General features: G+C 42.2%; 1 protein-coding gene across 3 annotated transcripts in view; it reads left to right on the top strand.

Moving 5' to 3' along the window:
• SLC25A13 (solute carrier family 25 member 13) overlaps positions 1-15152 on the top strand; it is a 100101-nt gene extending 84949 nt beyond the window's left edge. For all 3 annotated transcript variants that reach the window (XM_061468533.1, XM_061468531.1, XM_061468532.1), the window contains 4 exons: positions 8849-8987; positions 12701-12859; positions 12939-13029; positions 13935-15152. In XM_061468533.1, coding sequence (XP_061324517.1) covers positions 8849-8987; positions 12701-12859; positions 12939-13029; positions 13935-14124 — 579 coding nt within the window. In that variant the 3' untranslated portion in view covers positions 14125-15152. The remainder of the gene's footprint in view (positions 1-8848; positions 8988-12700; positions 12860-12938; positions 13030-13934) is intronic.
• Positions 15153-16526: the final 1374 nt, after the last annotated feature.

The following is a 16526-nucleotide window of genomic DNA, read 5'->3' as shown; positions in this document are numbered from 1 at the left end:
TCACTCTGTAGCTCCTCAGGATGGTTGTACCCAGGCAAAGGGAGGAATGGCTTCATAGCATGGCAAACTCATCAGTCTGTATCAGAAATAAAGTTTTGTGCTCCCCTGAGATGCTTGTGGAGCAGCAGCGTTAGCACAAAGACAGTCCTCTCCTGAATGCTTGTGGTGAAGCTGGTGGTGCTGGTAAGGCTAGGCAGGGATGAATAACTGATTGCATAAAAGTCACCAACACCAGTAAAGGCTACCCAGAGGAGTCAATGGTCTGAAACGAATTTCAGGCAAAACTAGGTTTGGTATGTGCTACCATCTCTGGTGGTGCTTCTAGTAAATTAAGTGAGCATAATGATCAAGTGAGCATCAAATAATAATAAATGTTCTACTAATGAGAACTGAAATCTCTTGGTACATTGGAATGCTTTTACTCATAGTGAGTCATAGGTTTAAAACCATAAAACAGGAATGAGGATTTTGTGTCTTATCTCAGTGCTTTTCATGCTGTTCACTCTTAACACGAACAGCTCTCATTTGCATCTTTAATCTTTGTTTTAGCTTTGTCTTTTGTGTCTCAGGACACAGGCTTGTCTCTCAAGCCCTGAATGTACTTGCTTTAGTAGATCTAAGTAAGACATGCTGCTGCATAAGAACAAGAATAGGTACTTGTTTTAGAAAACAGTTTTATTTGTGAATCTTGGCATTTATAGGCTTAATGGTTCTTCATGTGAGTAGTCCAGCTGTTTAAACACTGGCCTATTTTAGCCATGATTTTGGACCAACTGATTTACTTTTGCAAGTGTTGAAAGCAAAATTCTAGATGTTTCAATTCAGTAATTTTCATTTGAAATAAATGGATGCCTTTTTTTCCCTAAGTTTTCCTTAAATTGTTTTTAAAAAAATGTAAATCAATATTTAATTTAATAGTTGATAACAAAATTTTCTGTTTTCTATTTTTCTGTTTGGTATGGCCTGATTTTTTTTTTTTTTATTTCTTTTGTGGTTGAAAACAAAACCAACAAAACCTTAACTACTCTATAAGTTTTTCTTCAATTCCATAATGTTCCTCCTTTTTCACTTGACTTCTTAAAAATCCATGTAAAACTGCTGTAGGAAGGGTTGACTGAAGGTTTGTATAGCAGTTTCCACCAATGACTAGCCAAATAATTAACTTCTCATGACTGGATTAACGGATATTGAGTGCCTGTAGTGCTGTGTCCCTGGAAAAGATGAGGATGGCCACTGTCTAGATGAGGCTGAGTAGGGCAGGATAATATGAGAGGGACAGGATCCTCTGTTGCTTACAGAATTTCCTTAAAGATCTTGCTCTGAGATGGGAAGAAAAGGGATTCCCTCAACATAATGGTTGAGCAAAGATCAGTGATTTGTCTGTACTGCCAGAAGCAGAGAAAATAGCATTATTACAGAGATAGAATCAGTGGAGGGATATCACATATTTAACAGGAAGATGGAGTGGAGCTCAGAAAATGTAATGTGACCTTGTGACTAATATTACCATAATGATAATTTTTTAAAATACAGATATTTTTAAGCAGCTCTTTTTTTGTGATGAATGAGAACATTACCAGTCAGTCTGCAAGCTCATAGTAGGGCTTAAGTGTTTCCCTTGCTCATCAATGTGAGTTTACTCCTGTATTGGTAAGTTACAAACCTCTTAGATCAGGATTAGTCATGCAGTCTGTGGCACACTGGCTTTTCTGTTTCTCTCACTCTGCTTTTGTGTTGTTTCACTTACAGTTTTGCAAGGACTGCAGTGAAAATTTTCTTTCCACAGTTCACAAATAAATCATCATGACGGCTGTTCTTAGCACCATAGATCAGCCTGGCATGCTCTGCTTAGTTCCTGTGAATCTTTAATGTTGAAATTCAGGTGAAAATCCGCAAGTAGTCAGTGAGGAAGAATGCATTTTCATTAACTATAACTGCAGCCAGAAGACGCAAAGAATTGCATATGTCGATCTTAGCTTCATGAGGCAAATTCCTGCATGTCTTAACAAGGTCCACTGCTTGTTTGAGTTCTTATATTTTGCATTAATTTCCACCTATGAAGCACTTTCTGTGGATTTTAAAATAAAATGCCCCCACAACCCTATATAGGTAATTTCAGTGTTCCTGTCTTGCATTAACGGAGAAAACCAAGGCACAGACAAATAAATCTTGTCTCATGCCAACAAATTAAAAAAGGAAATGCTGTGTAAACCCTTTTTGCATCCAGCTGAATGAATCTTTTATTGATTATGATCATAATTATCCTGGTATTCTAGTCCAAATGAGTAGCTCTTTGATGTTCACTGAGAAGCTGGCTTGCATAATTTTGATGCCCCTTTGAATTAGTGAGATTAATATTTGAGTCATTCATTGGCATGTTAACGTATTGCTCTAATTGTGCTAGTGACACAAAACAGTAGTACTCTGCCGAGATAGATCTCTGCTCTGTGTTCCACTCTACTTGCAGACCTGATGATCACTCAGCCTCAGCCTGTATTGTTGCAAGGGGCCTTTCCAATCCAGATGCAGGACTTTGCATTAGCTGATTTGAATTTAATGATGTTCTTGTCAACCTGTTTCTCCATCCTGTGCAGACGTCTCTGAGTAGCAGCCCTGCCCTATAGCACACTATCTACTCTCCCAGTGCAGTATCATCCACTAATCTGAGAGTCCAGCTCATGTGCAATCTCAGAATCCTTTCTTGTAGTCAAGGTGTACAACATCCATTGCTGAACTCTCATCCACAAGTCTGGCAAACAGGGTGGTCAGCTGCAATTTGGTAAATCCATATAGGCTCTTCCTTACCTATCTCTTGCCCTTCATATGCTTGGAAATGGCTTCCAGGAGCATTTGCTCCATAAAGCTCCTAGGGACATAGGTGTGCCCAAACTGCTTCTAGTTTCCCAGATCTTCCTTCTTGCTCTTCTTCAAGATGGGTGTGATGTTTTTCCAGTCATCAGAACCCCCTTGGGAGACGACCTTTTGAAGGTAATAACAGCCTCACAATGACATCAGCCAGCTATCTGAGCTTCACTGAAGGTATATGTTCTGGTCTCACAGATTGTCTATGTGCACATGGCTTAAGTGCTCTGTCTATAGGTAATGCTGTGCTCCTGCAGACTTTTCTGGTAAGCTCATGGAGCTGAGAGGCCTGAGGGCAGATTTTACTAGTAAAAAGCAAGGCAAAAGTGATTTCCTGCCCCCATGGAGCAACAGCCTCACAATTTATTTAGTTGTCCTTTTGCTGCTCATGTGCTTACAGAAGCCCCTTCTACTCCCCCTTTCCATCCCTTACTGGGTCAAGCTCCAGGTGACCCTTGGCTTTTTTAACTCAATTGCTGCATGCCCAGGCAGTGGTTCTGTATTTCTCTTGCGTAGGCCATGCCCACCTTTTCTTCCTTTTTATTTTCCGCATTTGAGCTCAATCATGAGTTTCTTGTTCATCCATGCTGGCCTTTTGACATGGTTGCTCAGTTTTCTGCGCAGTGAATTGGAACATCCTAGTGCTTTGAGGAGGCTGTCCTTGAAGATCAGTGTTACCTTGGTGTACCTCTTTATCTCAAAGAGTATTTATTTAGGGGAAAATTGCTATCACGATGCATAGAGGTCTAGGTCAGATAGTTTAGATTCTCTTCCTTCCCCACCAAGAACTAAAGACCAGTAGGTCCGGAGAAACAGAAGGGTCATAGTAAGCACAACAATTAAAAGTCAGAGCTTCCTCCTAGACTCACTGTCCCTTCACTGGGTGTTCAGATACTGGCAATTCTGTAATGATCTGCAGCTTAGAAATGAAATACATGTGAATTCCAGCAATAAAATGATTTGACACGTACAGCTCGTTAAGCTAACTGCTGGCTGGAACCCCTGTAGTTCTTTAAAGCTAGAAAGCAAATATTTTTTTTCAGCCTTTGTCAAAAATTCTGAACTACTTGTGTAAATAAGTATTTTAAAACACTGTACTTCTCAAGCCCCAGCTGCTTCTTTGGGGAGGCACAAACCAGCACTTTTGCAGAAGGAATTTGTTTCCTCTATTTGTCGTCTTTCTGCCAGTAATTGTTGCTGTGAAAGCACCAGTGCATGCAAGCTTAAGACTAGTAAATTCTTCTTTAGCTACAGATGTTCTGTAGATGACAGCTATTCTTAAAAATAGAGAAACAACATATCCCAGGCAGGGAAAATACAATTTAACCTAATGCAAAATGTCATTTGTGTTGGCACAAATGGGAAAAGATACATTTCTGGTTTTCAGTGGTTTTAATATGTTTCGTTTAGTTTCTGGTCACAGTTGAATGTTGAAGTAATTGTACAAGATAAGCTAATACATTTTCTGTCTCCTGCCTGTCTTACAGAGTAATATGCGTAAAGTCCCGTTAAAGACAGTTGAATTTATATTGTGTTGGTTTTGAAAGACATCTTTAAAGTGCTAATGTAAATATGTACTCTAAGTACAGCTACTTATTTTGTACCTCATAGAAACTCATATCCATAAAATATCTGCCATAAAGTGTTTAATAAAATGTTAATCCTTCTATAAGTAATCATTCTGAATAGTGCTTTACAGTATAACAGACAGTGCCAGAGCATAATTTTGCACAACAAAGTTACTGTGTGATCCCAAGAAGAAGGTAAATAATACATTAGTATATGATACTTCAGGGAAAGGATACAAGGATATGTTGGTTGTAGTAATGATTACAATCGCTAGAAGGTATTTAGCTCAGATTTGTGCTGTGGCTGATATTGCCAACACAATTTGCATTTCCAAAACTAGTGGAAAAGCTTCCAAAAGTCTCTTCATTTGTTTGACACCTTCATAAACGCGCTTCTGGTGTGTTGACCTGGAAGGTGTAATCTCTGGTGACAGGATGTATACCGAGCATTGATAACAGCTGAGGTATTTCACCTCTTGAAGTTGTGGGCTTACAGCAGGATGATAAACATAGGAAATGCACTAGTAAAAGGTTTGGGTTGCATTAATTTGCATCCACTGTGACTATTTGTGACTGTTCTCATATGTGAGAACCTGCTCTTCAGAAATTTTCTTTGAAAACCGAGAAAAAGGGCCTTTCAGCTAGGAAGTGCAGTATTTTTTATCTGCAAACTGAGTCTGAGTTTCTGGCGCAGCATTTAAAATCAGGCAGTTTATTCCTCTAACTTGATACGCTAAATCAGTTTCATATTTTGGTTGGTATAAATATAGTTGAATAAAACCCTATAGCAGCTTTAAAGGCAATGTCATTTTACAGTATAAAAAATTACAGCCCTTGAAAGCAAATGCCAGTAATATTTGACTGACTGTTACAAAACCTGTTAGGTGCTGTTAGGGCTCTGATTCCAAAGGGTTGAGTCTGTAGTAAAACCCAAGAAGAATGCAAAATGATCAAGAAATGACATGCTGCCTATTGTTTGTAGCTATAGGATCAAAATAACAATTATACATGCCAAATAAATTCTAAACCTGTAAAGGAGAAAAAGGGGGTGGCTGTAAGTACAGGTGCCAGAAGCATTAAATAACCCTCTCAGACAAGGTGCACCACTGTTGTCTTGAATGCTGCTAGGTCCCCTCAGTCTGGCATTTTTCCCCCTGCACTAGACAATGTGCATTCACTGCAGGAGACTAGGTTAAGCCTGCGTCTCCCAGACCTGCCGGCTCCTTCTGCCCAACCCGACACAGAGGTGCCTTTGTCAGTATAATTACCTTCCCCTTGTAGTAGAAATAGTTTGTTTAGAGCCTTATTTGCAGGTAGAGCTGGTATAAGCAGGAATTAGCATGCTAAAGAACCTGCCCCGGCACTGACTTGGGTTTATTTATCAGAATCGTTGACAATCAGGGTTTTTTTTCCCTCCATTGGTTTATTCAGTGAGATACTATCCGAGATTAAGAGCTTTAAGGTTATTAAAGAGATTGAAGATGGGAGCCAACTGGCTGTTGTGTGAGGGAGGCGCATGTCACGGTGTGTAGGATCTCCCAACAATTTCATGCCTGGCAGGTCTGCACCTTGGCTGCCAGAATAAACGTGGGGCGGATGATCCTTACAGCTTTCTGGGGACTGATTAAAACTCCTTTTGGCTTTCAGCACGTTGTCCACATCAAAAAGGTGCGAGAAGTAAAATAAATGTTTCTTTTGCTTTTCAAGATACTGTGGCCAATCTCCCTAAGCCTTCCTAATTGGCCTAGGCTGGTTGCGGATGATTAACTTGAAGTTAAATGAGGCCTGCTTTTAAACATGCTTTCCCAGACTTTAAACGGAACGATGGGGGGAAACTTTAGACTGTTGCGATGCTGGACGGGAGCCAAGCTGGGTTATTATTAAAGTGGATCCAAGTTTTGATCCAGGTTTTGTTTACACTGAGCCAACTAAGTTGATGGACATCCCTCCCTCTCTGTGTGCTTGAACATATATTATTGGTGATATTAAGAATATGCCATTTCTGCCCATGAAAAAGAGCCTTTTAATGAAGGGGGAAGAATAGTAGTAGCTTGGCTCGAGTTAAGAGTTGCTTGCATTTGGAGTTTGCTGATTCCTGTAAGTTATTTTAACTATGTTAAGATATTTCAGAGTATGAAAAAAATGCAGAGGAAAAAAAATGTGCTCAGTGTTTAATGACAGCATTGCAAAGAAAATAAAAGTAATGTGTCCTGAGGGCAAAGGCAGTGAGGAGATTTGCTCTGAGTGAAAGCATACTCTAAAAATATATCTTTGAAGAAACCATGTTGGTCTGTGAATGTTTCGTTAGTGAGTTTCATTATTTTTCTGCGAGGTGAATACAGTGCAGACATTTGATCATTCAAAAGTGTTTTTTTTTTCATGCAGAATTCAGTTAAACCCTAGTCTTCTCTTTTTATGTGAAGGTTAAAGGTAAACTGTAAAATGGGTTTCTGTTGGGCAGGAGAGGCCAGAATTCTCGTGTCTCTGGTGAATACAAAAGATTCACGTTCTGTGTGCCCTCCAGATAAAGTGTATGGGCTTTGCAGGTAATTTTGAGAAGAGAATCCAGCCCAGCATCGCTTTGTCCTGTGGCTGATAACCGCATTTGGCGTGGGTACATAGCAGAGCGGCTGCAGCAGCAGCGCTTTGAGTTCCTTTATGGCATTTTCCTTAGTGTATCTAGAAAGACATAATGAGAACCAGCAACTGGCAGCATACATCAGACAAATCCAGCAGAGCCACAAGGCAAAGGGTCTGAACAGCAGGACTCATTAACCTCCGAACAGACTGTCAGGGGAGGCAGTCAGTTCTCCATCTGAAAATGTCAAGAAATAAGTCGGGAAGCGCAGTGAAGAGCAGCCGGGGCTGGAGCAGGGCAGGTTGTGCTCAGCATGTTGGGTGACTGACTCTGTGACACACGGAAGGTCTGACTAGAAGATCTAATGGCTGGTTTTTGATAAATCTGTATTTCCTCAGAGGCATTCTCTGACTGCAGAGTGTGCTTATTAGCATCTCTTGAGAGCTGTCTGGCAAGACCTGGTTTTCCTGTCACATATCCTGCTCGCCCACCCCTGCCTTGCTTCGCTGAAAGGCAGTTTTTCTGGCACCTTGCAGCTCTTGTGTCTTTGCTTGATAACCAGCATCCAACTTGGATAAGCTCTATGTTTAAACTGGTATTATAGTACAAGCTAGGCTTCCAGATACATCCAGGCATATCATAAGATCTAATTGAATTCTGTGGCTATTAGTATGTCCCCTGTGAAATGTTTGGCACTGAGCCATGCCCCTTTAGACCTGTGTGCAAGAAAAGTACAGTAACGAGGGCACCCCAGGAGGGCTGTGGATGAACCTCAAGCAGTTTCACCGTGCTTCAAAGAGAAGAGGCTTAGGCTCATTCATGAATCATTTCTTTCTCAAGCTTGAACGATTTTACCCATTTTCCAAAGCCACCTCCTGTTTGGGCCTTCCTGCTGGTCTCAGTCCTGGCGTGCTCAGGCTCTGGTGTCCTCTGGATCACCACATTGAGGAAGGGTAGACTGCAAGTCCCTTCTGCTGTTGGAGCATGGATATTTTCTGGTATTTTGTTTTGGTTGACCTTCCCCAGTGGCTTTTCTGCTTTTCTCCCTGCTTGGAAATCAGCTGATGGTTTGCTACGACCCCAAAACTTCCCTTGCCAGTTTGCAACCCTCTTAGACTTGAGACCAGCTGTATTACTTGTAACATTACTGGCTGTTTCTACCACTTAGACAAATTGGTAGTAAGGCAAATTTAACAGTAAGAGCTGAAACTTGCTTGAAACAAACTGTATCCCAGATAACTTGTAATTTAAAAATCACAAGTAAACGATCCTGTTAGTGTTCTATGAAAGGGTTAGTGTTATGGCCCTCCTCTCTCTTGCTTCCCTCTTTCCTACAATACTTGTTGCATTTTCAATTGCAATGCCTGTGTAAATACATGGACAGGGCGCTATTTTCCCTGAAGTATTTATTGTAAGTGGGAATGAAAGGGGACAGACCTGTCCTGTGGCTCAGTCTACTTCAGACACATCCTGAACGTCCACTACAGGTGCATGCCTGCAGTGTCAGCTATTTAACACTCTGCAAAGGTGTTATCAGAGTTTACTCCGACACATGACATTTTCTCTGTTACCAGCAAATAACTACAATACTAGGGAGTGAGGGAGAACAAGTAGACAAGATAAATACAATGACAGAAATTACTGAACCAAGAAACAATACACAGGCTTTCCTCAAGAGGGTGAAATACATGAATCTCTCAAAATTTTGAGAGGATAAATTGCTTTTTCTATAAGCCCTTTGCAACAAAACAAAAAATTGCAATATTGCTCTGTTCTCTGATACTCAGTTTACTGTGTTAAATTTAATCATTCTCCAAACTTGTCCTCTTTTTCAACGCAGGGTGCTAAGGCGTGTTTTTTGCGTGATATCCCCTTCTCTGCCATTTACTTCCCTTGTTATGCTCATTTGAAAGCTTCATTTGCAAATGAAGATGGGAGGGTTAGCCCTGGAAATCTGCTCTTGGCTGGATCAATAGCTGGTAAGTGCCCAAATTTTTTTCTGCATGGCACTGTATTGCACCTGCAGTGCAATAGTTACAGCAGTGAGAACTTGGAAAAGCTCAGAACTATATGCAGTTGTACTGAATTTTGCAATCTTGTGCTCAAATAGCAGCAAGCTTCCATGCTGTAGATTGAGCTGAGGTTAAAAATATACTGTCAGATCCTGGTATAATCATAACATTCAGGAGTCAAAAGAAAGGGAAAGATGTAAGTGCTGATGTTTTGCTATCATATAACATCGTTCCTCATGAAGCTACTGTGCTGGTTTTGGCTATGTCTGACTGACATGTGAAAGTTTTTTTCAAAAGGTTTATAAATAAAATCATGGCATTTGTGAAATTCTTTGATCAAAGGAATCTTGAATTTTGGTGCATGGAGTCTAAAAGCCATGCTAGCAGTACAGCTCTCTGAGTACATGACATAACGTGACAAAATGATGACAGTTACTTGCTACCTACAGTATCCCATGCAATTACTTGGTTTCGTGAGAATTTTACCCTTACCAGTTTTTTAAATACTAAAACAGAGAAGCTTGAAAACATTTCTGCTGTGCCACGGGTTGCTGAGTCCTGGCATACTCAGATGCGACAAAGGTACCAGTGTGATCTTGAGCACTTACTTGGTTTAGTTTGCTACACAGCAGATAGGAGAGCAAAATCATGCTTAACTTGTCACAGATGCATTTAACTTGAGTGCACCAGAGCCTAAGGGAAAAGACACAGACACTCTTTGTACCCTTTTCTTGACTTTGCATCTGCTGCATAGATGCTTCCTGGCATGGCACCCAGCTGCTGCTCCCAAAGGGGACCACCATTTGGTAGCTGCCTTCTGGAATGTGCAGCTTGAGAGTCCTGCTCCTGCTGTGCCCATGGTTTTCCCCTTAGGAAGCAAATGGGATTGAAAAATTTGTGCATCAGGACCCTTGTGGGAGCGTGTAGCAAGCAGGAGGGTCCCATCTGCAGGTATTTCTATTGTGTTCTTTGGGGGCTGCTTGGTCTCTCCAAGCAGCAGCTGAGTTCTCCAGCATGATCCCTTGACAGGCTGCTGTGACCTGCCAGATGAGGAAAATGATGGAGTGGCATAAATCCAGCATAGAGAGATGTTTGAGTTATGTGTTCTCATTTGATTTAAGCTTTCTTCTCCCGGGGGAAACTGCTAGTGGGCAAGATACACAGGGCTGTGTCTCTTAAGGAGCAGGGGCCTTTTATAGCCAGTATCAGGGCTTAGAATAGAGCTAAGGTCAGTTGGTTTGTGTTGTTGAAGCACAGAACTCTGTATTCAGTAGCTCATAGTCCAGAGGAATCGACCTGACGCTAGGAAAACCAACCGTGTTCAAAGACTGCTGCCTAAAAACCCCTTGTCCTGTCCCCTCCCCCACCCCAAACCAGAGCCAGCCTCCAAGCCCCCAACAGGAGCTTAGAGCCAGCTTATTTCTCACCCATTTTAATGGAACAAAACTATTTTTGAACTTCAGATCATATTTACAGACTTGAAACATAAGATGGCATTTTTAAGCCAAGTCATTTCTTAGATTTTCCTATTTTTCTCTTTCTAGCCATTGTCAGGTGATTGCAGACTGAGATAACCATCCCTTTGAAGTTCAGGCACAGAAGCAGTCTTTATTGTTGCTGATATGGCTTACCAAACTAGCTCTAATGTGAATTTTATCCAGTGCTTCCTGTGAATCCCATCCGAGGTTAACTCTCATGAACAAATTACAGTGTTAAAGATACAAAACTCATCGTACTGTTTACAAAACCAAGGAATTTATTTTATTGGGTACAAGTGAAGCATGGTGGGGGTGTATGTGTGCGTTGTTTGGTCACGAGAAAGTCAAGGGGAAGATGAACCAAAAGCCTCATCACCTCTGAAACGCTGGCTTGGTCCCTGGGCTGATGTCTTTGCTCTGGCCGAGGATCTCGCCTGGTCAATGGACTTCAGAGGTGTGCGTGAGCTCTGTCTGGGCGTGGGAAACTCCTCCTTTCCACAGCCCCTGCTGCTGGGATATTCAAGCTGGCCGTGCTCAGATGTGCACCTGCATCCTCTGCCAGTGGGCGTTGCTTGTGTTGAGTGTATTTTCTTCCTTTTCATTGCTGTTAAGGACACATACAACATGCATGTCATCTAGCTTCTGGTTTCCCACTGTTAGCTGGATGTCTCAACCTATTGTGACACGGCATTTTCTGAGGTGATTCTAACATCAGCTACAGGATCTCTCATTGATTCGCTGTATCTTCCTATTGCCTCCATTAACTTCCTCCCCTTGCTCTTCTTTTTTATTGTCAGCTCCTGCTCTGCCATTTTTCTTACTGTGATTCTAAGCTTCTCATGGCAGTGACCTGTAAATTCCTGTTGGTCTGTAAAGTCTTCCGTACACGTAGCTCCTAAAAATAGGAATTAAAACATTTTTAACTGCAACGTATCCTCAGTAATAAGGAATGAGGAATAAGGAGACGAAAGTCAACATGTAGTGAACAGAATAGTTTCTAAGTGTGTCCTTTGGTTTTCCTTGAAAACACCGGTTGGCTTTTGAAGGACAAAAGTCCGGCTTTAAATTGAAGAGTCAACCAGTATCCTGGTGTGGGTAAGGCTAAGCAGAAGGGAATTTCAGTGTTTCTGGAGTTCAGAAACCTTTGCCAGGTTTTAGCACTTGCCTGCCAGGCTGACCGCTGTGCAAGTTCAGCATGTGAGTTATTTTGGGGGGTCCGGGAGAGGAGGGGGAGGAGTTCTTATTTGTTGATCTGCACACGCTTACATTTCTCAGAGCAGCCTGCAGGAAGGGTGCTCTGGTGCTTGAAGCCAGACCATGCTGGTTTGGACAGACATTGGTACAGAATTATTAAGACTAAAAAAAAAAAAGAGCAAAGAAGATTTATGCATCTACATCTGACCAAGTTGGTTTGGAACAGATGCAGAATGGAAAAGTAATAAAACCATAAGAGACAGTGTCTTCTGGGTACAGTCCTGGTGCTTTATTTTTTCTTTTGGCTTCTTTTTTTTCAGTTCTAAACATGGGCAGCCCCTGTTGGGCTAGAGATGGTTTTAGAAATACCACCCATTGGCAATTTTGTATTTTCTTGCTGTCAGTTGATTATCTGCCAGTGTAAATTTAAATCTTCCTCCAAGTGTTCTGCTGAGAATCTGAGCTGTGGCTTTGCAGCCGAGCAGTCTGCCATGCCTAATGAGAAGAATGACCCTTTCTTTAAACCTTCGCTCTCATGCCTTGCTGAGCATGCACAGCATTATCTGGTTCTCGGTGACATTGCTGTGTGAGGGGTTGGGGTATGTGTGTGTGTGCGCAGGCAATTCTAGCACAGTGTGCAGCCGGAATGCCGGAAGCCACAGAGAGGCATGAAAAGGAAAGGGGAAGATCGACCTCACCTCCAAAAACTTTGTGCTTATTGACTATGCAAGTTTATGGTTAGCACTGAAAAACCCAGCCAGTGCCTCCCAGCTCGGCAGGAAGCATGTGATAGATATGGCTGTTCCTTTAGGAGAAGCTCCTTTTGGATGAAGCCACATCCACAGTGACTGCCTCTTGTTGCTCGTTCTCCTTCTCAGCTTCTGCTTAACTCAGTGTGGCTGGATTCTCCTGACATAAGAATGAAAGGCAGGGATACCCCTGGGTGAATGACGTGTAGCGTATGTGGCAAGTCGGTGAATGCCCGCTGATGGTTTCTGTGTTGTGCAGGTATGCCGGCAGCCTCCCTGGTGACCCCTGCAGACGTCATCAAAACAAGACTGCAGGTGGCTGCCCGGGCAGGACAGACTACCTACAGCGGCGTGGTGGACTGCTTTGCCAAGATTCTTCGAGAGGAAGGTCCGAAGGCTCTGTGGAAAGGAGCAGGAGGTGTGTAAAGAGCTTTGGTTACAAAGGGATTTCCAGTTGTGGGTTTTGTCACTGAGGACCTCTTTTATTTTCTTTCAAGCTCGTGTGTTTCGATCTTCTCCTCAGTTTGGTGTAACTCTGGTGACTTATGAGCTACTGCAGAGATGGTTTTATGTGGACTTCGGAGGAGTGTAAGTATGTGGTGTCTGAATCTGCCTGGTACCCTGAGGCTGTGCTTGGTACTGTGAGTCTTGGTGCTCCTCAGCTTGTCAAAGTCAGGGTCTTGCTATTACAGAGGACATGTGGCAAAGGCTTTGTAAATACTGTTTAAGCCACTACACTTGTGGAGGTGAGGATGATATTCCAGTACATGCTTCACAGCAAAACATTGCGGTGTTTTACGTCACCATTTCAAGTTGAGGACCTGTACTAGTGTAAACAGAGACAGTGAGAGGCTAAATAATGGGCTGAGGATTTAACTGCAGGGGAAACATAAGCTGGCAATTTTTCCCTACTTCCTTTGTGATGCCTGCCAGGTCAGGATATGCTCTGCATTAGTCCTCATTAGTTTGGGGGAGGAGCTGTGCCCCTCATTAGGCAGGGCATTTGAGATCCAAAAAAGTCTACAGGTGTTATCAAGACCAAAACCTGTTTACTGGAGCTTCAGTTCTGCTTCCTGTCTTTGTTGATGATATTGCTGTTCAGTGTGATCCCGAGAGCAGCTTCAGGCCATTTATGAATCTTTGGGGACGGTAATTTGAAAGCCACCACAAAAATTACTTAAACTCTACTGGGTTCCTGGATTGGTTGTGCACTGCAGCAGAGACGTACAAACCCCTGCTCCCCTACATTGCACTTTTGCTTAATGCAGTACAAATTTTACCTAGATCTGACCATACTCGATCAACATGAAGGTGCCTAATTGTAATGAAAGGTTTTAAACCAGGGTATTTCTCATTGCATTTTAGCATTTAATTTAATTACTTACTGGGAGGTACACTCAGATGTCCCATTCAGCTTAGTTTATGGAGGAGATTTTTTGTGGGCACTGATTTTACTCCACGGAAATTAATTTATTATTTTTACTATTTTGCAGAAAACCAGCTGGATCAGAGCCAGTTCCTAAATCTAGGATCACGCTCCCTGCTCCTAACCCTGACCATGTTGGTGGTTATAAATTGGCAGTTGCCACTTTTGCAGGGATTGAAAACAAGTTTGGACTTTACCTACCTCGATTTAAGCCATCACCACCTACCTCAAAGGCTGCTGCAGCAGTAGGACCCTAAGTTTATTGCCGTAGGTTTTTTGTTATTAGTTGGGAAAGAGCCACTTTTCTAATTGGTAAATACTTTATTCCTTTAGCTTCTCATCATGTAACAGTTTAGCTTCATTTGAGTTTTAAGATAATTTTCATCTGAAATGTAATCATTTGTCTTTGTGCTTCCTTAACCAGATCACTGTGAAATTCTTACCAGTTGTTTTAAGTTTGGGACCATGAATGTATTTGTCCACATCTGACATGTGCTTGCATTGGGAAGACACTAATTTTAGGTTCTGTTTGCTAGGGAGGGCTGGGTGAGAGCTGTGAACCAGATCATTTTATAGACAGTGCTCCACTGCAGATCACCAGGGCGGATGTCGCACATCATCACTCAGATGGAAGAACTCAGTGGATATCACGGTGCTCAGAGTGGAATGGTTTCAACTGTACATGGAAATCAGTGATAAACTCAGTGTGTGTCTGTAGAGGTCAGCAAATATATACCCGGTACCTAAGTATGCCAGTACAGCTTTGACTTTTCAAATATGTACACGCACAAGGTCTGTTTCTGGATTGTATTATGAAGCTTTTATGTGGAACATGTTTTTGTAATGGAAACCACATTTATAAATGTTTAGCCGTTGTATTATGTTACTGGTATCAAAATGCTCAAAAGAAAGTGTTATTCTCCATAGTCTTTGCACTTTATGGCAGAACTTTTGGCATTCTACTACACGTACAAGGAAATTTCATAACTAGGTGCCTATCTTGGGTTGCTGGTGTTTGGAATTCAGTTTGTATATGCACTTCTATAGTAAAACGCTGCTTGTTTAAATAACTGCAATAGAAAATTCATGCACTGTATCAATGGTACCTGCCTTAACTGCTGGCTTGTAATTGGCAAATAGGTGGTTTCAGATTCTTATTTACTTCATTGAGTTTAAAGAGATTAAAATACTCTAACAGAAAAGATTTTACTTAATTTTTTGGTGCCTTGCACAGTGTTTAGAAAATTATGTATTTATGAAGATAGAAATAAACCTTTCAAACAGATGCACACATGGTAGGTATTCTGTTACAGAAATAGCATAGTACATCAAATGTCTTGTTCAACTTCAATTACAAAGTTAGGTTAAGATGAAGTTAATGTTTGGAACATGTAGCCTACAAAAACACCTGCAGCTTGAGAACAAATTCCCGAGTTCCCCTCTGTAGAAAAGACATCTGTTGGTGTAGGTGACACTGAAAAAAAGAAACCTCTCCTCAGTCAAAAGCCAGGATTGGGCTAAGGTGTGATATGTTGACCCTGCTTGGCAGGGGGTTGAATAGATGATCTCCAGAGGTCTGTTCCAGCCTTAACAATTCTGTGACTCTGTGACCTTTACTTCTGGGGGGAGGTTGATGTGTTACGAAGAGTCTGACTACCTGGTCAGTTGAAAACACTGCTGGGTGTCTCCTCGGATACCTCTTACGACCAGGAAGAATTTGATCTTGCTTGTCTTCTTGGGGTGAGTGGTGGGTGCCTTCAACAGTGACTATAAACTGAGGGAGTGGATAGACGCAGCGTCTTTGCAGAAGAATGAGTGAGGTATGCGGTGTCGAGTTGTTGTACTATGACTTATAGAAATACTGAAGTGGAAATCACTCTGTTCCTCTATTTGTGTTTGTCTCATCATGAAAATGATTCTCTTGGGCCGATTTGCATTTTAAAGTTACAAGTGAAATGGAATTGTGGCAGGACTAGCATCTGCAGTACATGAGTGCGAGGGGAGAAGATGACATCTGCCTGCAGCTGCATCTTGGGTCTGTCTAAGCCAGTGTGCAGAGGCTGTGCCAGGCTCTGACAGATGCTGGCTTCTACTTCCCAGCCCAGTATATCTGAATCTCCCCAGATGACAGCTCCTTCATTTCAGAAATGGGGGAAAAAAGCTGACCCTTGTATTACTCCAGAATTAACTGTCAGATTTTTGGTTTTGGCTTGTCATAAAAGTTAAACTTTCTGACTGGGAGATGCCTGTGCGTGACACCTGAGATTTCAGGCTATTTAAGAGCTGGTTTTACACTTCTTCCCTCACTTTTGCCTAATGTGCCTTGTCAGGGGTTTCTGTGGAAAGTCAGCAGCTCAGGGAAGACATGAGAGTGCTGTGCCGCACATCTGGGGATGCCGCACATCCTCCCTGTCCTGAGACAGGAGGTTCCTGGCCATGAGCATAGGTTCAACAGCAGCTGCTCCCTCCCAGTCAGAGCAGGACACCGGCCATCCTGGCCAGAGCACTCTCCAATGCTGCCGGACTGCAGCGCAGCTGGCGCCTCGCAGCCACCAACAGGACAGGGACTGGAGCTGGGTTATTGTCAGACTTGCACAACTTCTTGGCTTGTGTGATAAAGACTGTTGCTTGTGTTTGACAAAAGAAATCAGAGCTCAGT

This window comes from Pezoporus flaviventris, unplaced genomic scaffold, assembly GCF_033815535.1.
Source record: "Pezoporus flaviventris isolate CSIRO_AGI_PZ_B2104156 unplaced genomic scaffold, CSIRO_AGI_Pfla_v1 ptg000047l, whole genome shotgun sequence".
NCBI classification, from domain to species: domain Eukaryota; kingdom Metazoa; phylum Chordata; class Aves; order Psittaciformes; family Psittacidae; genus Pezoporus; species Pezoporus flaviventris.
Note: the sequence above shows the minus strand (reverse complement) of the source record. Positions and strands in the feature narration are given on the sequence as shown.